This window comes from Bos mutus, chromosome 25, assembly GCF_027580195.1.
Source record: "Bos mutus isolate GX-2022 chromosome 25, NWIPB_WYAK_1.1, whole genome shotgun sequence".
Lineage (NCBI taxonomy): Eukaryota > Metazoa > Chordata > Mammalia > Artiodactyla > Bovidae > Bos > Bos mutus.
In genome coordinates this window covers 8,377,283-8,401,929 of record NC_091641.1, presented here as the reverse complement: position 1 = coordinate 8,401,929, position 24,647 = coordinate 8,377,283, and the positions used below count along the sequence as shown (strand labels likewise).

The 24,647-nt window shown below is 38.2% G+C and overlaps 1 protein-coding gene and 1 pseudogene across 1 annotated transcript in view; one reads left to right on the top strand and one right to left on the bottom strand.

The window, feature by feature from the left end:
* Positions 1 to 24,647, top strand: part of BAZ1B (bromodomain adjacent to zinc finger domain 1B) — a 55,029-nt gene that overhangs the window by 15,516 nt on the left and 14,866 nt on the right. Inside the window, exons 4-12 of the mRNA XM_070362779.1 lie at positions 1,598 to 1,799; positions 4,998 to 5,119; positions 7,107 to 7,304; positions 15,361 to 17,062; positions 18,948 to 19,086; positions 19,577 to 19,710; positions 21,333 to 21,438; positions 22,157 to 22,255; positions 23,217 to 23,394. Coding sequence (XP_070218880.1) covers positions 1,598 to 1,799; positions 4,998 to 5,119; positions 7,107 to 7,304; positions 15,361 to 17,062; positions 18,948 to 19,086; positions 19,577 to 19,710; positions 21,333 to 21,438; positions 22,157 to 22,255; positions 23,217 to 23,394 — 2,880 coding nt within the window. The remainder of the gene's footprint in view (positions 1 to 1,597; positions 1,800 to 4,997; positions 5,120 to 7,106; positions 7,305 to 15,360; positions 17,063 to 18,947; positions 19,087 to 19,576; positions 19,711 to 21,332; positions 21,439 to 22,156; positions 22,256 to 23,216; positions 23,395 to 24,647) is intronic.
* Positions 10,740 to 11,879, bottom strand: LOC138985565 (large ribosomal subunit protein eL42-like; annotated as a pseudogene).

The window sequence follows — 24,647 nt, the reverse complement described above, 5'->3', positions numbered from 1 at the left end:
AACCACAGTGAGATCATTTTATACACATCTGATTAGTGAATAAAGAAAAGTTAAAATAATGCCAAGTTTTGACAAGACTGTGGAGCTGCTCATCCATTGCTAACTATTTCGGTAACTGCTTTGGCATTATTGAATACAATATGCCCTTTGACTAGGGTTTTTATTCTTGAGTATTTTCTCTTTTAGTAACTGATAATGTTGAGCACCTTTTCTGCTTGTTGTTACCTTTTATTTGTGTTTCCTTTGGTGAAATGTCTGTTCAAATCTTCCTCCATTTTAAAATTAAAATTTAATTTAAATTGGATTATTTTCTTGTTTTTAAGTTGTGAGACTTATTTGTATTTTCTGGATACAAATCCTTTGCTATATATATGCTTTTTTTGTTCCAATCTAGGACTTGTATTTTGATTTACTTAACAGTGTCTTTAGAAGAGCAGACATTTTTAGTTTTGATGAAACTAAATAGAAAATATGTAACCATATCTATGCTGCTGCTACTGCTGCTAAATCGCTTCAGTTGTGTCCGACTCTGTGCGAACCTATAGACAGCAGCCCACCAGGCTCTGCTGTCCCTGGGATTTTCCAGGCAAGAACACTGGAGTGGGTTGCCATTTCCTTCTCCAATGCATGAAAGTGAAAAGTGAAAGTGAAGTCGCTCAGTCATGTCCGACTCTTCGCGACCCCATGGACTGCAGCCTACCAGGTTCCTCCGTCCATGGGATTTTCCAGGCAAGAGTACTGGAGTGGGTTGCCATTGCCTTCTCCAACCATATCTATAATTGTATGTAACATAAATGTTCTAAGGTGAAAGTTGCTGAGTCGTGTCCAACTCTTTGCAACCCAGTGGGCTGTAGACCACCAGGCTCCTCCATCCGTGGGATTTTCCAGGCAGGAATACTGAAGTGGGTGGCCATTTCCTTCTCCAGAGATAAATATTTTAAAGCTTCAATTAAAAGATAGAGATTGTCAGATTGGATAAAAAATTTCAGAGTGATTGTAATGCAAAGAATCTAGCCAGAACAACTTTGAAAAAGAACAGCAAAAGTAGAATCCTGATGCTCTCTGGTTTTGAACCTTATTAAGATGGTATAATTTGGTATAATTATAGGCAGATATATCAGTGGGACAGAACAGCATCCAGAAATAGACACATATGCACACGCATGCGTGCGTGGGCACACACACATACAGTCTGCTGAGTTTTGATAGAGGTGGAAAGGTAATTAAAGTGAAGAAAAGATAGTCTTCAATAAATGGTTCTGGAATAATTGGATATCCGTATGTAATTTATTTTTTTAGAAAATGGAAATTCTTGAACTTTATTTACACGTATCAGGTTTGTATAGTAGTTACGGTTTGGCCTTAATACGTTGGTACATGAATTATGAACTAGATGGTGATCATTTTATTTTTTTAAGATGTCCTATTTCAAACTAGAGGTCTGGGAAATAAGGTTGGAAAAAAAATCACTGTACTTGGCTCCTTTAGAGTTTTTGTGTACTTTTTTGGTCAGGTGATGTGGAATGCGTATCACCGTTACCTTTAGGTTTATAGTTCTTAATTATTATCTTTGACTCTCTCCTATCTTTTCTTATAGGTTGGGAAGGAAAAAATGCTCAAAGTGAGGATTGTTAAGATTCATCCTTTGGAGAAAGTAGATGAAGAAGCCACTGAGAAGAAATCTGATGGCTCCTGTGACTCTCCCTCAAGCGACAAAGAGAATTCTAGCCAAATTGCTCAGGACCATCAGAAGAAGGAGGCAGTTGGGAAAGAAGAAGAAGGAAGGAGAGAGAGTATTAGTATGTATGATACTGTCTTTCCTCATTGAGCTATGCTACTCTGTTTATTTTATTATGCACAAATCTTTTTTGAGTTCTCTAGCAACTCAGTTTGTAATTGAATTTTGTTGTTAGATAGACGTGCTTTTGTTTGTTTATGCTTTGGAAAACATACCTATACTGTCACTCAGGATTTAAATCTCCTTTCACAATTAAGGGATTTGGAAGTCATTTCCTCTAGTTGCTTAGAAATCTGTGTGCACATATCAAGCTACTCAAGATGGGAAAGAAGGTTTGCCTTCTTTTTCTCTTTAAGTTGGAATTATCTGTATAGGCTTGGAAGTGGGGTGATCTGAGTAGGAGGGATAGATTCTAATCCCTGTTTCTTCTTCACATTGCAAGCCAGTGCAATGGTTTTGAGGTACTTCCTTTTGTCTGTTATCTGTAACTCACATTCCTTCTCAGATGGGAACTGCCAGAATTCTGAAGCACTATGGTGTCTAAAAGTAGGGACCTGGAGACCTAACATAATGTTTTGAAAGTTGAAGAATTGAGACATTACACATTGGGAAAATTATTTATCCTCTGAGGTTTTCCTCCCCCCTTTTAAAAAAATCTGTGTCAGTTAGGAATTTAACTGGAATAGATTTCTTCTATATATGAGTACTGACAGGGTTTGAGTATGTTGAGCTTCTTCCTCTTGACTGTCAGAGGATCACATTTTACCTCATTATGTAACTTATGAAGTTTGAATTAGAGCATTTTATTAGAGCATATGCTGTATGCTTCCATTCTGTTTTGTGTCTCCTTATGTTTTGGGCGTGTGCAGATGGTTTTAAAGGGGTGTCCTTTTCTTGTCCCAAGGAAACTTCTGAGACTGTTGTAATGAGTCCACCTCAGTTGTTGATGCTTCAATTTTTTCACTCTGTATTATTAATGCTGATATCAGTGTTTTTCAGTTTCTCTTTTCCTTCTTTTTGATACTGAAGTTTTATTTACATACCCAAGACTTGAGGTTGAAAAGTGTTTTGGTTAAGTGTTGACTGATGATACGTCCTCTAACACTACTAGAATCAGATCATTGAAAGGGACTTCCCTGATGGTCCAATGGTTAGGACTCTGTGCTTCCACCACAGGAGGCAGTGGTTTGATCCCTGATCGGGGGAACTGAGATCCCTCCAAGCTAGGCCAAAAATAAAAGATCACAGAATCAGATCATCAGAATACCACTAATGTGTTACAGCTGTTAGCTTTATTCCTTAAGCATTGTGTACTTAGGAACCCCTAGTTTTAGACTTTGGCTTCTTTTTTAGGATGTTACATGCCTTAGTTTAGGTTTCAGTTTTGGGATATAATGTTATTGCTAGTCTTTGGAAAGAATGGTAGGCGGGCTCAGTTCAGTTCAGTCGCTTGGTCGTGTCTGACTCTTTGCGACCCCATGGACTGCAGCATGCCAGGCCTCCCTGTCCATCGCCAACTCCCGGAGTTTACCCAAACTCATGTCCATTGAGTCGGTGATGCCATCCAGCCATCTCATCCTGTCGTCCCCTTCTCCTCCTGCCCTCAATCTTTCGCAGCATCAGGGTCTTTTCAGATGAGTCAGTTCTTCACATCAGGTGGCCGAAGTAGGCGGGCCAAAGAATGTTACAATGTACTCTGAATGTTTTGCATTTCCACAGAAATATGATAGACAAATTCCAGTATTCAAAATGTTTTCTTACAAGGTAGTCTTCCTTCTACTTTATGGGGGGAAATGTATTAGGCAGGAACTTTTCAGCTTTGTATTCTTAACCTCACTGTTACGAATTTCTGTGTTCCTCTATCAGAAAAGAACTGTCCTTCCTCTTGGTCACAATACCTGCTCTGAATTCCATTCCTTCCTGCTTTCTCAGGATTGGGTTAACTTTATTATTCTGCACTGCAGTGCTCTTGAATGGTTATTCTCAACTTATAAATGAAGTCCCATTTCCCAAAAGCAAAACGTCCTTTTCCTGGACCCTGTTCTCTTTCTGACTGACTCACTCAAGCCAAAGTTCTTGAGAGTGTTGTCGCCGCTTTTGGACCATGAGTTTATCCTCACGTGTTAATTAACTCGTGCTTCTTTACTCCTGAAACTGTCCCTAGTCGGGTTTTAGGTGACCCCTGACGGCCAGATCCACTGCTTGCTTCTTAGTGTGCTTTATTTACTTTCATATTTTACACTGCTGGTCACTCTCATTTTTAGTTTATTTAATATCAGGGTCTCCTCTTTCTCCCACCATTTTTCTGTTTGCTTCCTCTCCCCACTGCTGTCCTTTAGATTTTGTTTGTTTTCATATGATTTTGTTCTGTCTCCTTTTCATTTTTCAACACATCTGCTTGGTTTCTAAGGCAGAACACTGGGAAGCCTTTAGCATCTCCCACATCTAGTTGGTTTCCAGGTCTGTCGTCTCAGCTGATTGCTTCACCATTCCTGATACATAAATTCAGATGTTTACGATTATATCTTCTGATTTCCTGTCTTCAGTCTCACCTTCCCATTTTATTCATTTTCTGACTGCTGAAAGTGTCTTTTTCCTCTTCTTAATTTTTCACATTAGTTCTCTTTCCAAAATGTACATCTGGTTAGTTAGATCAAAAATCCTTTGTTTCCCTATGCCCGTAAGACAAATTCCAATCTATTTAAGTGTTGTGCAAGGTTCATTATAATTTATAAACCTCTACTTACCTCTTTAGGCTAATTTCTTTTTTTTTGGCCATACTAGGTGGCATGTGGGATCTTAGCTTCCTGACCAGGGATTGAACCTGTGCCCCCTGGAATCTTAACCACTGGACCACCAGGGAAGTCCTGTAATCTGATTTGTTTAAAAAAAATTATAATGTAGATCATATTCACTCGTATCTCATTATTTGTAGTCTCTGAACAGGTCATGTTCTTTCTAGGTCTTCTCTGCCTATCTTCCAGGCTAAATTCATACTTCTCTCTTTTTGAGTATTTTTCTCCCTGTAGTAATTTCCTATACCAACCTCTATTATAGTATTTTCCTCCTTGTAATTATTACTGACTTCTCCCATAGACTTTAGCTAGTTGAGGTAAAGGCTTTACAGTTTATGTTTGGGTCCCATCACTCGGTGCCTGGTTGCAGAGTACGTGTTTGGTAAAGTTATTGTTAATGAATGAATGGGCAGAATTAAAAGAATTACTTTTTTTTTCCACTAATTTTCTGTTTATTTGACTAGATGACAGAGCACGCAGATCTCCACGAAAACTTCCTACTTCATTAAAAAAAGGAGAGAGGAAATGGGCTCCTCCAAAGTTTCTGCCCCACAAGTACGATGTGAAGCTGCAGGATGAGGACAAGGTTAGTGGCGCTTTGTATTGAGCCTCTTACACAGAGTGAATGCTGTGTGAGGAAGGGCCCAAGAGCTAGTTTGCTCATAGATGTGCTGTGTGAATGAATTTGTTTCTACAACAAATTCTGAGTGGTTTTCTGGTCTTCGTAATTATGACTTTAAGTTAAATTGAATTTTCTTTCCTAGGAGAGCACATGCTTTTTCCTTTCTAATAGGAATTATTAGAGTGTAAGAGTAATTTGCGTTTGAGCTTCAAAGTCAGTTGTCTGAAAAAAATAATAATCTGTTTCCAGTGGTTTTGGACTTCTGAGGAAATAGCTCTTCCCAATTAAAAGTAGAGCTATTTGTAATAAAATAAGCTCAAAAACTGAGTTAACTCTAACCAGTGCTTTTACAAGGAATCTGTGGAGCTAATCATCTAAAATGGTAAATACCGTTTAAGTAACTTAGTACTATGTAGTACTGATGCTGAGATGTTCAATTTCCATATTTTTACATGCCCAGAATCAGGATGTATCCTTTTTTTTTTAATGGAAGTATAGTTGATTTACAGTGTTGTGTTAGTTTCTGGTGTACAGCAGAGTGATTCAGTTACACATATATATATGTATATTCTTTTTCATTGTAGTTTATTAAAAGATACTTAATACAATTTCCTGTGCTATACATTAGGACTTTACCTATTTTATATATAGCCGTTTGTATCTTTTGGAATCAGGATGTATCTTAATATCAGTTGGCAATAATTTTTTTCTTTGTGGTGCATAATGTGTCTTTCTTTCATTAATAACATCTTAGATTTCATGAAACATGGCATGTGGCTTTCAGGTACTGGTATTTCTGTACATATAAAATCTTATTAGAAAGTTTTGGGGCAGCTAGGTGTGGAAGGCAGCTATACACTGGTTTTTTTAATAGAAGAAGGAGCTGAGGCCTGAGAAAGCCTCTTTTAGAGTGTTGTTTCTTTTCCCCACGTCAAAAAGTTGACAAGTCTTATTTCATTTTGAATCGTTTGTTTTATAGATAGTGATCTGAAGACTTAATTGCATTATCAGGATTTCTTTATATTTTAAAATTGGGTGTTAAATACAATTTATTTTACTAAATGTTTTATGTCCCATTCAGCAAGGTGGGTTGTTAAAACATTGCTAGCAAGTCTCAATCACTTCCCTAATTAACGTTTGTTTTCTGATTAATGATTGTAAATAGTTTGGTTTACATGTAGTAAGTATGGTTTACTGTGAAATATGGTTTTATAGAAAAATAGAAAATACAAATAAGAAAAAAGATATCTCTGATCCCATACTTAGAGATGATCATTGGTGAATATAGATGTGGTTAATGGGTGGTTAGTCTTTAAATGACTCTCAAAAATGGGACTATTCTGTATATAATATTTTGTAACTTGCTTTTTTCATTTACTGTATGAGTATCATTAAATTTTCTTCCAAAACAGTATTCTCAGGTTGTTAAGTACGTATGATAGTCACCAAGGGAGTTTATTAAAAATGCAGATTTCCAGACTTCACCACCACAAATTCTTCTGATTCAGTAGCTTTGGGATGAGGCCCAAGCATTTGCATTGTAATAGCACCCTGGATGATTCTATAACTGTCCTGGTTGAGAAACTCTTTGCCCCGTTGTCTGCATAGTGTCTATGTGGATATTTTAATTTGAAACATGAGTCCTTTATGGATATACCTTTATGTATTTTCCCTTCCTCCCCACCCCCTGCCTTTTGTAAGCAGTTGATGATGACTCTCCATTTATTTCTAAGTTCTTAATAAGAGGAACTGTGGGCAATGGATAGACGCATTTTTCAGACTTTGATACATGTTGACAAATTGAGATATATTAACCTTCTGTCTCTGAAAAAGGTGATAACCCTATTGTATAGGTGGAATTAGGAGTTCTCTGGAGAAAGTATAGATCTTTGTTCTCATTGGTAAATTGCTTTTGACCCCAGTAATGAGTTATTTTTCTTTGTTAATCTAGATCATCAGTAATGTGCCAGCAGACAGCTTGATTCGTACAGAACGCCCACCAAATAAGGAGATACTTCGATACTTTATACGGCACAATGCGTTACGGGCTGGTACTGGTGAAAATGCGCCTTGGGTGGTAGAAGATGAATTAGTGAAGAAATACTCCCTGCCTAGCAAATTCAGTGACTTTCTGCTTGATCCATACAAGGTAAGGCACCTTAATTTTGGACAGAAGGATAGGACACTGTTAAATGAATTTATTTTTTCTGATGGCTCCAATAGGATTAGATTTACAGTAGATTTTAAACTCTAATTTTAAATAATGAATTCAAAATTTTTTCACATGTATCTGTTTCATATAGGTGGTGATAATGGGGTTGGTAGGAGAGAGGTTGCATTGAATATCTCCTCTTCTAATGTGACTTATTTTTACTGTGATTGCATAATTAAAACAAAGAAACATTACATGCATGTGCTTTTTTGTCTCAGATCTTTCTTGGAATGAGGTATGGTGTTGAAAATATTTTGAAAATTGATTGCTAAAAATGAAAGCTGATATTTGTATTGTCAGATAAGGTCAAATATACTAACATCTTTGAAAAGAATTAGTAGAAAATCTAACATTCCCCTCTGTTTTTTTTTTCCCTTTATTTATCTCACTGGGTTTTCACAATATTCTGATGAAGTTATATGGTATATCTGTATTAATCTTACTTTCCAGATGGGAAAACTGAGACTAGTCTAATTAGAACCAGCAGAAAGTAAACGACAGAAGCTAAGACATTGGCCTTGGATTTCTTATTGCCTTTTCCATCTCAGGGTTTCTTCAGTAATATTTTTTAAATGTGGGTTTTGAGGGTATTTATTTCCTTTTGTTGATAAAAATTACTTATTTACATACTGATATTTCATCTTGATCTCTGGGCCAGAAAGTGATCAGGAGAGGGCTGCTGGTGCATTAAAACTAAGTCAGAATTCAGGATTTCTCTTTTTATATCTTCCTTACAATTATGAAAAACTAAGGATATCTTACAAGTGAGTCATGAACTAAATTATGTCAATCATCTTATGTTGATATCGCTAGCAAAAGTATATTGAGAAATATATATATTTTTTCAAACCTTGGAAAAGACCTCCAACCATGGTTTAGCATTACCATGTTTTCTTATTCTAGGCCAGCATGATCAAGCAAAGATAAAGAATTCTATATAAAATCATCTGTAAATGAGTTTTAAGACTCTTGAATCTTTTAAGTCCTTAAATATTTTCCTTTTAAAATTTTACAGTTGTATTTTATGTATTTTAGCTTAGTGATTCAAATAATATGAATAACATAAAAGGTCTCTGGGTTTTATTAGAACAAAAAAACTGATCCACACTTATTGTAGGAGCCAGAGACTTAGAATTCCAGGAATTTATCTGTTGAAAAGCAATTTCTGAAGAAACTGGCTATTCTGAAATTTTCTAATGAGGGCTTAAAATATTAACTTAATGAAATTTGGCTGTAATTCAGATGGAGACTAGGGAGTACAAGCTTGTTTAGACAACTGCCGTAAGAAGACAGTGATTCTACTTAGAGAAATGGGGAGTCATGTAAGATAACCAGTCTACAAATTAAGAGCGTATACTTATCTTATTATGTATTTTGCATCTCTAAAGAGTAATTTCTTATTCCCCAATATTATTTGATATTTCACTGATCCTTCTTTTTTGAGTTTATGTATGTTTCTTTTTCCTTTTTATAAAATCAGCTGTCTTAAAAAACTTTTTGGCATCACAGCCAAGACAGAATATACTTAAGGCACAGATAAGTAGACCATGAAAGAGTACTTTGGATTCTTTCCTGATACAAAGGAAATTTAAAATAATTCATGGAGAATTAAAGTTGATCACTTGTGATCTGCCTGTCCCCAAAGGCAATGGGTTTGTGCTTGCTTCAGTAACACATTAAAATCAGAACCAAAAGCAATAGGTTAAAAATTTTTTTGTCTTTGGTTTAGTAGAATTTAGTGTTTTGGGAGGCTGCTGAATACAACTACTGTAGAGAGAGATGAGGTCTGGAGAGAGGAAGCAAGTTGTGAGTAATAGTGTTAGGAAAGGACTGGCGGGGAGAGCTTAAGTGGGAGAGAGAAAAATTATTTAGAAAAGTAGAATTTTTTAGTGTTATCTGAGCAGAGCCTGATATGGTGATAGGCATGTGTTTGTGGTCTTGTAAACCTTAGAACTGTACAAAAAAGGTCTTCATGACCAAGATAATCACGATGGTGTGATCACTCACCTAGAGCCAGACATCCTGGAATGTGCAGTCAAGTGGGCCTTAGAAAGCATCACTACGAACAAAGCTAGTGGAGGTGATGGAATTCCAGTTGAGCTATTTCAAATCCTGAAAGATGAAGCTGTGAAAGTGCTGCACTCAATATGCCAGCAAATTTGGAACACTCAGCAGTGGCCACAGGACTGCAAAAGGTCAGTTTTCATTCCAATCCCAAAGAAAGGCAATGCCAAAGAATGCTCAAACTACCGCACAATTGCACTCATCTCGCACGCTAGTAAAGTAATGCTCAAAATTCTCCAAGCCAGGCTTTAGCAATATGTGAACCGTGAACTTCCTGATGTTCAAGCTGGTTTTAGAAAAGGCAGAAGAACCAGAGATCAAATTGCCAACATCCGCTGGATCATGGAAAAAGCAAGAGAGTTCCAGAAAAACATCTATTTCTGCTTTGTTGACTATGCCAAAGCCTTTGACTGTGTGGATCACAATAAACTGTGGAAAATTCTGAAAGAGATGGGAATATCAGACCACCTGACTTGCCTCTTGAGAAGTTTGTATGCAGGTCAGGAAACAACAGTTAGAACTGGACGTGGAACAACAGACTGGTTCCAAATAGGAAAAGGAGTACGTCAAGGCTGTATATTGTTACCCTGCTTGTTTAACTTCTATGCAAAGTACATCATGAGAAACGCTGGGCTGGAAGAAGCACAAGCTGGAATCAAGATTGCCGGGAGAAATGTCAATAACCTCAGATATGCAGATGACACCACCCTTATAGCAGAAAGTGAAGAGGAACTAAAAAGCCTCTTGATGAAAGTGAAAGAGGAGAGTGAAAAAGTTGGCTTAAAGCTCAACATTCAGAAAATGAAGATCATGGCATCCAGCCCCATCACTTCATGGGAAATAGATGGGGAAACAGTGGAAACAGTGTCAGACTTTATTTTTTTGGGCTCCAAAATCACTGCAAATGGTGACTGCAGCCATGAAATTAAAAGACACTTACTCCTTGGAAGGAAAGTTATGACCAACCTAGATAGCATATTGAAAAGCAGAGACATTACTTTGCCAACAAAGGTCCGTCTAGTCAAGGCTATGGTTTTTCCAGTGGTCATGTATGGATGTGAGAGTTGGACTGTGAAGAAAGCTGAGCGCTAAAGAATTGATGCTTTTGAACTGTGGTGTTGGAGAAGACTCTTGAGAGTCCCTTGGACTGCAAGGAGATCCAACCAGTCCATTCTGAAGGAGATCAGCCCTGGGTGTTCTTTGGAAGGAATGATGCTGAAGCTGAAACTCCAGTACTTTGGCCACCTCATGCGAAGAGTTGACTCATTGGAAAAGACTCTGATGCTGGGAGGGATTGGGGGCAGGAGGAGAAGGGAGACAGAGGATGAGATGGCTGGATGGCATCACCAATTCGATGGACGTGTGTATGAGTGAATTCCGGGAGTTGGTGATGGACAGGGAAGCCTGGTTTAATATGATTCTTAATACATTTACAAAGTATTTTATTTTGAAATAATTTCATGCGGAAAAAGTGACATATACTACAAAGAATTTCTGTGTATTCCTCAAGTAGATTCCTTGAATGTTAATATTTACCACATTTTTTTTTTTGTCTTCACACACATTTTTTTCTGAGCCGTTTGTAGTAGGTTATAAGATAGGACGCCATTTTGCAAAATACTTGGATATGTGTTTCCTTAAAGACAAGTATATTTTCTATTAATAACTATAGTACAATTACCAAAATCAAGAAATTAGCATCAAAGCAATACTGTTATCTGATCTAGAGTTTTTTCTTTTAAATGGCCATAATCTCAAGATTTTATCATCTTCATAATAAAACAAAATAAGAAGCTTAGAACTGAATCACTTTGGATCTTTCTCTTCTTACGTCCTCCCAGCTCAACATGCATGTATCTTAATAGCCAGCATTCTCTTAGATCTGCAGTTGGGCTCAGTGCATTCAAGCCTCTGCAAAATCTTCTTTACGGTTTTAGCCTTTCTCTGGAAAACCGACTTAGTCTGTCCACCATAGCCACTCTGCTTCCTGTTGTAACTCTTCTTTCCCTGGAGAATAGAGAGACTCCTTGCGCTTCTTGGACTGTGTCTCTTTGTGGGCTGGTGCTTCTGGCACTGACCACAGAAAGTCCAACTGGTTTTAGGAATGGTCACCATGTCTGCGAGAGTGCTGTCAGTGTGGGAAGAAGTGAGCCACAGCTTTAACTCCGATTTTGCTAACTGTCTCTGTAGTCTTCCCTAATCTCAGTTCCTTTGTCTTTTAAAAACCTTGACATTTTAAAGAATTCAAGTCAATTATTTTGCATAATGCTCCTCAGTTTGAGTTTATATCCTCATGCTTAGAAATACCACAGAACTGTTGTTGTATTCTTCTCAGTGAATCATATCAGAAGGCATGTGGTGTAATTTTGTCTCATTACTAGTGAAACTTAATTATTGTACGTTTTAGAAGATATTTCTTATCTCTAATAACTGAAATTTCAAGTGTTTATAGTCCTAAAATTTTTCTTTGAATAAATTTTGGTGTATAAAGTTTGGTTATGAATTAGAGACTAGAGCTGAAGTACTTTAAAAAAATAAAGTGATTTTCAGAGCACTTAAAACTATTTTATAGTAACACATTTCACACGTTTGCCAGTAAAAGCATCTGGAAATCAAGAGGAACCCACTCTGTGAATGTTATCTTGAAGCTCCGAACAGGTTCCTTGGGCAAATGAGAAGAGTGAAATAAGAATCAGAATGTAGATTGCCAAAGTGTTCTAATTCAGGGTTCTTACTGCTAACTATTAAGTTAAATTTAGAATCTGAATGAGCTGCTATAAATATGTTTATTCATTTTTATCTTATTAGATTTCCTTATTTATGGTGGTGGTTTGTTCCAGGTGACAGGGAACAAGTGTGGAATTATAGACACAATTATGGAATTGTATAGCCTCTTATGTTCCTGAGACATAAATAATTTTTTCCTGTTTATCAGTTAAGAAGGGCCTTTGCCAGAAAAGCTATAATACTGCCAATCCAGGTGCCCATTCTTTTCTCCCTCTCTTTGCACTGTTCTAGTAGATTACTTTTGCTGAATGGGGGACAGGGTAGACCCTTAGCACATACGTGGTTTTATACTTTTTCAGATTCCCCCTGAGCCCAGCCATGCCGGCTCCCACTGGCTGTGGCTGCCCAGCATGCCCTATGCTGAGATGATCCAGTTACTGAAGGACTGCTCACGCGGGGAGCCGGCCTTTTGGGAGGGGGTTGGGTGAGTTAATTTCTTTCGTTTTTAAGAAGAAAAAAAAAAAAAAAAAAATATATATATATATATATACACACACACACACACACACACACACACACGGTGTGGCTTGGCAAAGAAACACACCTTATAAATAAAAATGGGCTGCTGGACCATCTCATGGCTAAGCCATCCTCCCAGCTCTTTCTTGCATAATCATTTCTGCGGAATACAGCGCTTCTAAGTAGAAGAAATTTATGCTTGAGTGGCTTTTTGAATAAACATGTAAGCAGTAAATTAAAAAGTGGCCCAATTATCATAGATCCTATTAAAAGATATCTATTAAAAACAGTAAAAATGAAGTCTCATACTCATCTCCTTTTTAGTGATAAATTTTTGGAATGACTTTAGAGATAATCTATTATCCTGCACATTAGAAAAAGCATCAGTTTGTTATGTCTATACTCTAAAGATTTTCCAAGTCTAGCTGAAGTAGGATATGTGCTTTTGGAAAGCACGTATTTATCTTTAATCCCTGCCAGGGTAATTTTGGGCCTTAGTCTGTGATTTGTAGGGTGGTCTCTGAAATATTGTTTTTTTTGAAGTTTTGTTGCTATTCCGCCCACAACTTACATGTTACCTTTGCTTATTGTTTTTAACATTTTGAAATAAGAGTTATGGGGAACTAGAAGTGGGAAATTCTTGCCTCTGGGGAAAATGTGCCCTGAGTCACAGATAGTGTATATATTCTATAAACTATGAAACCTTTTTATCAGCCCATACTGAGGATAATTGGGGAACAGAACATCTAGTTTTGGTCAAGGAATGAAAACACCCTGCTGGGGGATGGTAACCTGTAATTGCTTATAGTTCTTAAAGGGCAGATTGGCCTTTAAAGTTAGAGAATTTAGCCAGAAGGATTGCTTAAGTATAGCCCACTCGTTCATTACAGACTGTATCTCTACCTCTTCTGTGACTTAGGGTCTGTGAGTTTGTTTCTCTGATGATCGTAAATCCTTGATGTTTAAATCTTATTTGGCATTATAGTACAGCTTATTAAATTTTACTGTACCTGTTTTGTTTACTTCTAACAAGAGCATAAGTGTTCTGTATGATCACTGAGACTTGCTTCACCATAGCCGTTTCGCTGTTGGCTTTTCAAGGGTCCTGATTTCATACTTGATGGTCTCCAGTGGTTCCTTGCCTGTGGTCTCATCTCCCCCGAGTCTGTCTGCTCCCCTGCCTCCAGCCTGCTTCTTTACAAGTTAGTCTGTTAAAGGCAGAAACTTGAAGTTACACTCTTCTGTGTCTCAGTGCCTTCTGTGTGCTTAACTGCTTTTGGTAATAGAAATCAAGGATTCTAGGGGTTATCTAGTCTTTCTCCTAATCACTTAAAACAGTAAAATTTTTTTGAATTGATGGTACTTTTTCATTGCTTGGTTATTATTTCATGTAGTTTATTTTAACTGCCAGGCTTTTCTCTTTGTAATTATATCCTTTCAGAGCATCAAAATCAACAGTGTTTTTGTTTTAATAAACACTTAAGTAGAAACAGTGGTATCATGACAGGTTGACTGGGTTCTAACCTGTTAAGTCATTCTGTACGATTGGAATAAGTTGGAGATCTAAAGTAGGTCCACACACTGTCCTTGTGTCTTTTATTCTAGTTACGTTTAAGCTCAACATATGCAGGCTAGGACCAACTAGATACGATAGAGCAAGGGAACTGTAGATTTATGCAGGGTTGATTGGAATGGCTGACTGGAATTTAATCTAGGTAAAGGATGAAGAAGTGAGATTGGTAAAAATGTTATAGAATTAATGGATTAATGAATTAATGGTTCTGCTGGGATTGAAGGATTGTGGCGTTGGGTGCTAAAGGGAGTGAATTTGAAAGATGTGAGAGGATAATCAAGGAGAGAATTGTATGAGGTTGAAAATTTATCAGACTTGTAGTTAATAATGTATTCATGGGAGTGGGTTCTTGAGGTGTGGGGAGCCCGAAAGCCAGGGATCGGGAGGGATTCCTATTTATGAACAGTGTTTTGTTGTTAATATACTTACTGATACTCTTAATAAGGAAATATGCTTCTGAATTTAAACAAAAATACTTAAATGGTATACTTTCTCTCATCCTAAGCACAGAATACCACCAGTTGTAACAGAAGTTTAAAGGATAAAAATCCAAATCTGTCTCGAGCAGTAAATATTAAAATTTCTCAGATGTTGCCATTATCCAGATCAGATGTCCTTAATCTAGGTCCCATGGACTCTGAAATTGTGTACATAATTTTTCTATGTTTCCAGGGAAAGAGTTCACAGATTTCTTTAAAGTATTGAAAGGCTCAAAATCTATATGTAAGAAAGTAGTCTCATACCAGAAATGCCTAATATTATAGGTTTTTTTTTTTGGCCATGCGGCATGGCATGTGGGATCTTAGTTCCCTGACCAGGGATCCAACCTGTGTCCCTGCCGTGGAAGCATGGAGTCTTAACCACTGGACCTCCAGGGACATCCTGGAGTATAGATTCTTAAGTCTCGGTGTGGAGAATTTTGTGTGGAGAAGGCTAAATAAAATATTAGCTAACATTGATGGCTTTGTTTTCTCAGGGATGGAGTGTCCATTAAGAGAATGAATGTGTAGCTTTACCTGAGTGGATGGGAAGAGGGCCTTTAGGATGCTTAAATAGTATTTCTTTAAATTAGGTTTTAAAATTAATTTTGCTTCTGTTCTTAAATTCTAGTATATGACTCTCAACCCATCTACTAAGAGGAAGAATACTGGATCTCCAGACAGGAAGCCCTCAAAGAAATCCAAGACAGACAACTCTTCTCTCAGTTCACCACTAAATCCTAAGTTATGGTGTCACGTACACCTGAAGAAATCCTTGAACGGCTCGCCACTCAAAGTGAAGAACTCAAAGAATTCCAAATCTCCAGAGGAGCATCTGGAGGAAGTGATGAAGATGATGTCGCCCAACAAGCTACATGCTAACTTTCACATTCCTAAGAAAGGCCCACCTGGCAAGAAGTCTGGGAAGCATAGTGACAAACCTTTGAAAGCCAAGGGCAGAGGCAAAGGCATCTTGAACGGACAGAAATCCACAGGGAATTCGAAATCTCCCAAGAAGGGCCTGAAGACCCCTAAAACCAAAATGAAGCAGATGACTTTGTTGGACATGGCCAAAGGCACTCAGAAGGTGACTCGAGCCCCGCGGAATTCCGGGGGCACCCCCAGGTCCTCTAGCAAGCCTCATAAACACCTGCCTCCCGCCGCCCTGCACCTCATTGCGTACTACAAAGAAAACAAAGACAGGGAGGACAAGAAGAGTGCTCTGTCGTGCGTGATCTCCAAGACAGCTCGTCTCCTCTCCAGCGAAGACAGAGCGCGTCTCCCGGAAGAACTGCGGAGTATTGTTCAAAAACGCTTCGAGCTTCTAGAGCACAAAAAGAGGTGGGCTTCTATGTCTGAAGAGCAGCGCAAAGAATATCTGAAAAAGAAACGAGAGGAGCTGAAAGAGAAGTTGAAGGAGAAAGCCAAGGAGCGGAGGGAGAAAGAAATGCTCGAGAGACTAGAGAAACAGAAGCGGTACGAGGACCAAGAGTTAACTGGCAAAACCCTTCCAACATTTAAATTGGTAGATACCCCCGAGGGGCTGCCCAACACACTCTTTGGAGACGTGGCCATGGTGGTGGAGTTCTTGAGCTGTTACTCCGGGTTACTCCTACCAGATGCCCAGTATCCCATCACTGCCGTGTCCCTCATGGAAGCCTTGAGCGCAGAGAAGGGTGGCTTTTTATACTTGAATAGAGTGTTGGTCATCCTCCTGCAGACCTTGTTACAAGACGAAATAGCAGAAGACTATGGTGAGTTGGGAATGAAGCTGTCGGAAATCCCTCTGACCCTGCATTCTGTGTCAGAGCTGGTTCGGCTCTGCTTGCGCAAATCTGACGTTCAGGAAGAGAGCGAGGGCTCAGATGCGGACGACAATAAAGACTCTGCGTCATTCGAGGACAATGAGGTCCAAGATGAGTTCCTAGAAAAGCTGGAGACCTCTGAATTTTTTGAACTCACATCAGAAGAGAAACTGCAGATCTTGACAGCCCTCTGCCACCGGATTCTCATGACGTATTCCGTGCAGGACCACATGGAGACCAGGCAGCAGATGTCTGCAGAGCTATGGAAGGAGAGGCTCGCTGTGCTGAAGGAAGAGAATGATAAGAAGAGAGCAGAGAAGCAGAAGCGGAAAGAAATGGAAGCCCGGAACAAAGAAAATGGAAAAGAGGAGAATGGGCTGGGCAAGGCTGACAGGAAAAAAGAAGTCGTCAAGTTTGAGCCCCAAGTAGATACGGAAGCTGAAGACATGATCAGTGCTGTGAAGAGCAGACGACTGCTTGCCATTCAGGCTAAGAAGGAGCGGGAGATTCAGGAGAGAGAAATGAAAGGTAAAATCTTGTGGAAAGACGGAAGTCACTAAGATGTCATGGTAGTGTCTTCATGTGTCACAACTGTTCAGTTATTTTTGTGTGTGATAACCCAGATCCTCCTCCGTGAGTAAGAGTCTTGCTGGAGTGTTCAACCAGGCATTCTGGTTGACAGGCACAGCTTGACTTGGATTGGTGTGATGGTGGCATCTTTTCCGGCTCTAGTGAAGGACCAGATCCACAAGGAGACGTGCTGGAAACAACGTACGACTTGGGAATGGGCCATCCTGGGTTTACACCCCACCTCTGACTTAGCTATATGGTTCTTTGAGCAAGTTGCTTATCCTCATATGCTCAAGATTGCTCTAACAATTGAATGACAAGGTATTTGAAGCCCTCAGTTTGGTCGGCACCTCAGATATTAATCTTTCCTTTATTAAGATGTAAGGAAATAAAACCCGGGGGCTTCCTAGCACCGTTAAGTCTGAACTTAAAAAAAAAACAGCTTTATTAAAAAATAATTCACACACTATACATCTCATCCATGTTTATTGTACAGTTCATTGTTTTAATATATTCACAGATATGTGTAGTCTTTATCACAATCAATTTTAGAAGACTTTCATCACCTCAAAAAAATACCTCATGCCCTTTAGTTCCCGTGATCCCATCCCGCCCAGTCCTAAGCAGTCCGCTCGCATGGCTGTGTCTCTGTATTTGCCTGCTCTGTTACATCATACCAGTGGAGTTGATATGTGGTCTCTTGTGACTGGCTTCTTTCACTTAACTGTGGTTTCAAGGTTCAGGTTGTAGCGTGTTTCAACGCTTAATTCCTTTTTATGGTTAAATATTGTTCCACTATTCGGATATGCCACATTTTGTTTCTCCGTTTATCAGTTGATGGACATTTGTTTCGTTTTACTCTTCTGGCTATAGGCATTGCTGTACAAGTTTTTGTGGGAACATATGTTTTCATTTTTCATGGGTGTATATACCTAGGGCCCACAGCAGTGAAAGTGCCAAGTCCTAACTGCTGCACCTCCTAGGAATTTCCCTGTATTGGTTTTAAATAGATGAAATTTGTCTTAATTTTTTAAAGTAACATCTCTAGACTGATGCATTTTCCAGTTTCTTGCTACATTGTAGGTGTTACAGTCAGTAGAGCAGTAAGGTTTCTGGCATTGTAAATAGCAATACCTTATTTATAGTATCAAAGTTTGTGACAGTTGTGGAAAAACTTAAAAGGCAAAATTCCTGGGCTGCTTTCTTTGTTGAGGGAGATTTCTATCTAGATAGAATAAACTTAGGAATGACCACAAGTAAATGGATTAAAAATTTTTTTCATCTTTGACAGTGTTAACTTGATGAATAACTTGATAAATTGTAATAAGTAGGCAGTAATTGCTATTATCTGCCAATGCTTCCCTGCTCTTGCTTTCTCAGTTCTTTTTTTCTAAATTCCTCAGCACTGATACACTGTGCTGTTTTGTGTTTTGAAATAACTATTCTGGTCTTATTCATCCTGATCATTTTGAGGATCCTGTGGCTAGTCTTGTCAGAAAATGTTTCAATTAATTCCACTTGAGGACTGTTTTAAGGTTACATTTAAAGTTGTCAATAAAGTAAAATGAATTTATTATAAAATTAATAAGACATTAAGTTTTGGAGAAAACAGATTTTGCACTGAGTTGATGGCTGAGACGTCACCAAAATTCAAAGACCATAGAAGGACCAGATAGAAATTGCTGCCTTACATGTTATTTCTTAACAACAGGTCAGAATAAAGAGAAGGAAATGAAGGTTTGATGAATATCTGCTTTATACCAGGCACTTTTCACTCCTTGTTTAAATTTGTAAGATTCGCTAGAAAAAAAATTTAATCATTGCTTCTTTTTACCTTCAACAGTGAAACTAGAGCGCGAAGCTGAAGAAGAACGAATACGAAAGCACAAAGCAGCTGCCGAGAAGGCGTTCCAGGAAGGGATCGCCAAGGCAAAGCTAGTCATGCGGAGGACTCCAATTGGCACAGATCGAAACCATAACAGGTAAGTTATTAGATTCAATTTTTATCATCTCTTAGGGCTGTTATAGTGTTGCTAGTTAGTATTGAGATTAGACAGGCTTCCCCTTTTGTGGATGTTGGACACAGATTTGCTCATCGCTCATTTATTTGTATATTACTGGGCCAACTGCTAGGGTTATGAATCTAGATAAGACATGACCTTATCCTTGAAGACTCAACAGATAGGAAGCTTAAATTGTGGTAGGAGAAATGTAATCCTAATAATCCTTTAAAAATAGTAAGATATTTTAACTGCGTACATTGTGTGGAACCTAAAGCAGAGAAATATTAGTAGTTATAAAAATTATAGATAGGAAGTGAATCTCAAATTCCTCAAATTTTCGTATGCTGTGCTTTAGAGTTTGTATCTGCTCAGTGTTCAATGACATTCTGTAATCATCTTGTTCAACAAGGAAGTTATCCTGTGCTCACGGTGTTTTATTATTATATTAACATTTGGTTGTGATTTATAGATACTGGCTCTTCTCAGATGAAGTTCCAGGTTTGTTCATTGAGAAAGGCTGGGTCCATGACAGCATTGACTACCGATTCAGCCATCACCGGAAAGACCACGCAGACTCTCCTGATGAGGACTACTGTCCCCGGAGTATGTATATCTATTAGTTATTTATCCTGCTCAAGACCGTCTTTCCTTTGTCACTTTTTTTCACTTGGTAAATTTCTTTTATCATCTTCTTAGGTAGAATTATTTGAGTGAGGTGGGAAGATGTGAAATGCCTAGAAAAAGGAAGAAAACTTGATTACCAGCTTTGTAAAACTTGAGTATTAGGATATTTGGGTATTATATTTATACAAGTAGTTTTCAAACTGTGTTCCTTGGGAGTCTCTTTGTAGGTACTTCAAAGGCTGGAATTAAGGTAATTCTTTTTTTTTACCTAAGAAATAAATTAAAAGAAAAAATTTTTTAAATTTAAAAATACCAGATGGTTAGATCAGATTTTCTCAGCGTCACTGTTGCTAACGTTTGGGGCCAGATAATTCTTGGTAGCAGGAGGTTGTCTTATGCGTTGTAGGTTGTTTAGCCGCATCCCTGACTTCTGCCCATGGGATGCTGTTAGTGACAACCACATGCCACAAGATACTGCCAGATGTCCCCTAAGAGGCAGCCTGGCTTTCTGTTGAGAACCATTGCATTAGATGATCCATAAGCTTCTTTCCAGTTGTACTTTATAATAACCTAATGAAAATTGCTCCTTAAAAAGTGTTTTCTTTCATTTTAGAGAAACTCATAATCCAGATTTTAAACTCACAAAATTGTTAAATAATGAAATTAATGTATATCCCTAAACTTCGAATTCAAGGCATTTTTCATGTTGAATTACGTTGTGTGTCCAAATGTGGCTCTTAGTAGAAAAATCTAGTTTGGGCAGACTTTGTAAATATCCAGGTGAGAGCAGCAACTGTGAAGTGAGAATCTTCAGACTTGAGAGTGATTCCAGGGGGATGAAGGACTGTGGTTTTATTATGTGTCTCAGAAAATTAATGGCTATTTTTAGAAATTCAGTCCCACAGTTACAGTTTCTCCCGAGAGGAGGTTGTCATCCATATTTCTTCACTTCTAGAGCATCCTGGTGGATGTTGTTCCTTCCTGTTGTCTAGTTCCAGCATGGCAGGGTTTCTTCAGAACTCCCTGATAGAAAAGACACAACAAGGTTACGTGTTAATGTTGCAGGGAAGATGTGCAGGTTAAAGTGGGAGAAGGGGAGCAGTGGGGAGAACCAATTGTAGGAGAACCAATTGTAGGATTAGGTAAAGCCTCAAGTACTGGCTTTAGGTCTGTCTAGTAATGTCATATATTCGGGTACAGAAGCTGGATTACAAAAAAGTTCATCCTGTTTGACATTTGCAGCCACTTCCAGGGCTAAACTAGTAGTAGTTGATATATTTCAATTGTGTCTACTTCACCACAGATACCTTTGTGCCGAACAGTGTCATGTACCAGGAGCAGATTATGTATGTGCTCTGAGATATTTAGTCGTCTCTCTCCCTTCTAACTTGTGATACTCTTAAACCTTGACCTGTACAACTGTTCAGCTGTCTAGAGAGCAACTATCTCAGATACTGTGCTGTCTGTAAGATGTTTAAGAGAAATTAACATCTGTTGTACATGTGGATATATTCAATAGGCAGTGTCTGTGTACTGCTTAGATTTAAAACTAGGAGTGGAGTTACTTGCTGTGTTCAGCCTAACGTGTACATTTTTTTTAGGTAAGAAAGCAAACCTAGGCAAAAATGTAAGCACGAACATGCACCATGGCCCAGCAGCAGAGATTGCCGTCGAGACCACTGTACCCAAACAAGGACAGAATCTATGGTAATGTGAGCATTCATCTGGCTGCTCTTTCTTCTTCGTTTTCAGTGTTAAGGAAATATTTGATACAGTGACACCAGTGAGTTAGTTATTCACTATTGAGAGTGTTTTGTGTGACTCTGATTTCTTGGATATGTAAGCTCATTGCTTTAAAAGCAGACTTGATTTTTTTTTTTTATAAGAATATATTTGTTTGCTTTAAGGTTTAGAATTTATTTTTCTGTTGTAATGTAACTATATTATAGGACAGATCTTATATAGCATTGAAAATGCCTTTTAGTCTGCTTGGGAATAGAGCAGGATTTTCATCTCTATTAAAGAGTAAATAATTATAAATACAGCCATTAATCTTCCTGTGTGCCTGTTCTGCTTTAAGCTGGGAACTAGGTTTTGGAGAGGGTCCCTTCTACTTTGTGATCGCATCAGCTGCTTTGGTTGTGCTCACCTTTGGTTTTGGATATAAGTTTACTCTTTAAAGGGGTAGGGACAAGAGTGAACTTCGTGAATTTGTACACTTGTCTCATTACATTTTAGCAGAAACATTGGCTCCAGTGTCCTGGGATAAAGTTAACATTAGGTCTTATGGCAACAGTAAATTTTTCTACTTCTGAGCAAGGTTGGAATTCTGCTTTCCCACTCCCACCACCATAGTGTTTGATTCCACCCTCCCCCCCCCCCACACACACACAGAGTTAACAAGCTTTTTTTTTTGCCCCTGCAGGTTTTTATGTGATAGTCAGAAGGAACTGGATGAGTTGCTAAATTGCCTTCACCCTCAGGGAATAAGAGAAAGTCAGCTTAAAGAAAGACTAGAGAAGAGGTAAGGGTTTTCATCTTGCTCTTCACATCTTCTTTTCTGCATTAGATATTATACATACTTTGGTGGGGGGGTCGTTGTTTAGCCATAAAAGCTTAAGTAAAATTTTAAAAGCCTGTAACCCTCTTATGTTGTTTGGTATTTTCTTGACACCTCATAATTATTTGGAAAATTAGGCTATTAAAGCATGTGGATACAGGGTAGCAAGGTTTTTCACTAACGTGCCACATACCAGGCCGAGAGCTTCACTGGAGTTAGGTAGCCTTGTAAACACTGTTCCGCATCAGTCGGTATTCAGAAGTATTCTGCCAGTATCCAAAATAGCCATAAAATGAAAACAACCTCAATTTTATCAACTGATGGATGAATAAACAAAATGTGGTGTATGCATAAATTCAACCATTAAAAGGAGCAAAGTGCTGAAATATGCTGCCACATAGATGAACATCATGCTTAGTCAAAGAAGCCAGACATAAAAGGGCATGTAGTGTGTGATTTCACTTATGTGAGACATGCACAGTAGGCAAATTTATAGTCAGAAAATAGATTAGTAGTTGCCAGGGGATGACGGGTGGGGGGAATTGAGTGTACAAATGAACATTCTCTCTGGAGGAGCACAGCTTCAAACCAGGCCTCAAAGAATTTCCACAGATACAATTCTAAGAAACTCATGGTAAAAAAAAAAAAAGTTTAAAAAAATCCACACAAATAAGGTATCATGAATGAGAGGTAAAGAAACACACAAGATACTGGAATTACCATGTGCAGAATACAATCAGTGTGTTTCTAAAGAGTCAAGAAAAATAAATTTGAGATTTGTGTAAGAAACAGATTGTTAAAAAGCAGAGCTAAAAAGATCTAAATCAGTCTTGTAGAAATAAAACATGTCATTCAAGTCATTGGAATCTGTAGATCATTTTTTAAGTTCCTTTATTCCTCCTCCCCTTTCTCTCAACTTTTCTAGGTACCAGGACATTATTCATTCTATTCATCTGGCCCGGAAGCCAAATTTAGGTCTAAAATCCTGTGATGGCAACCAGGAGCTTTTAAACTTTCTTCGGAGTGATCTCATTGAAGTTGCAACAAGGTTACAGAAGGGAGGACTTGGTTATGTGGAAGAAACCTCAGAATTCGAAGCTCGGGTAAGACCATCAGGAAAATACCCTTGAAGTCTGTTAATTTGGAATTGTTCCCTGATACTCTTCTTGGCTTCCCTAGATGACCCTGGGGATCATATGTTTATTTTGAAAGACACATGTGGAATCCTAAGTTCTCTGTGTACATATAGTATTTTTTCCCTTTTCATCATTTGCTGGTTTCCAGAAAAATCTAATAGTTGGCTCAGAACCTTTGTTAAAAAAGAGCTTTTCTGTTAAGTTGAAAGAAGACTAGTCCTGAAGTCATAGTCATAACATTGTTTAACCTGTCCATTCCCACGTGATGCCTGTGCTTTAGGGTAGGAAACGTTTGTGTATCCCGCTTTTGTCCATTCTCTAACCTCATCACCTCAGTGGAGTAAATCTTGTGTTGGGCAACACTCATGCTGCTAAATAGGTAATTTCAGTGAAGGTATACTTACTGCTCAGAAGGACCCTAAAGTGTTACAGGTGACCCAGTTCAAGAGACACTGTGTCCCACATTAGATAAGTTTAGGTATCAAAGCTGGAGAAAAGATTGGAAAACACTGTCCATCAGTTATTACTATGGGGCTTCCCTGGTGGCTCAGATGGTAAAGAATCTGCCTGGAATGCAGGAGACCCAGGTTCCATCCCTGGATTGGAAGATCTCCTGGAGAAGGAGAAGGGCATGGCTACCCACTCCAGTATTCTTGCCTAGAGAATTTCGTGGACAGAGGAGCCTGAGAGGCTAATTTTGTGTTAATTTTAAATAATGAAATCCACATAATTCCAAACATCAATATTGGTGAGTCTTTTCAAATTTTTAAATATGCATTATATGTGTTAATAGTTATATGATTTTTATGAGCAGTTGGGGATCCCCCCGCCCCCCCAGTTTTCCCTCCTTTATAGGAACTTTCCATTTCTTCTAGTCTTTGTATCACTTTGGTGTACATAATAAGCCATGGAGTTGATATGGTAAATCTTTTATTGTCAGGCTTCTGTTTTTTTCTTTGCTATTTGAATCAGCAAATCATAATATCATCTTATATATGTAACTTTTTTTTTCATTAGCTCTGTTATGAGTTCTTGGTACATTCCCTGGGAATAGGATTGAAACATATTTATTGTTCAAATTTGTTTTGGTTTTTAATAGGAATTATTCAACCAAAAGGATTCTGCCAGTTTCAAATATTGTAATTGCTTTTTTATTTAGCAAGTATTTATCAGTTGCCTACTTTGTGCCAAACCCAGACCCATACCTTGCTAGCATTGGA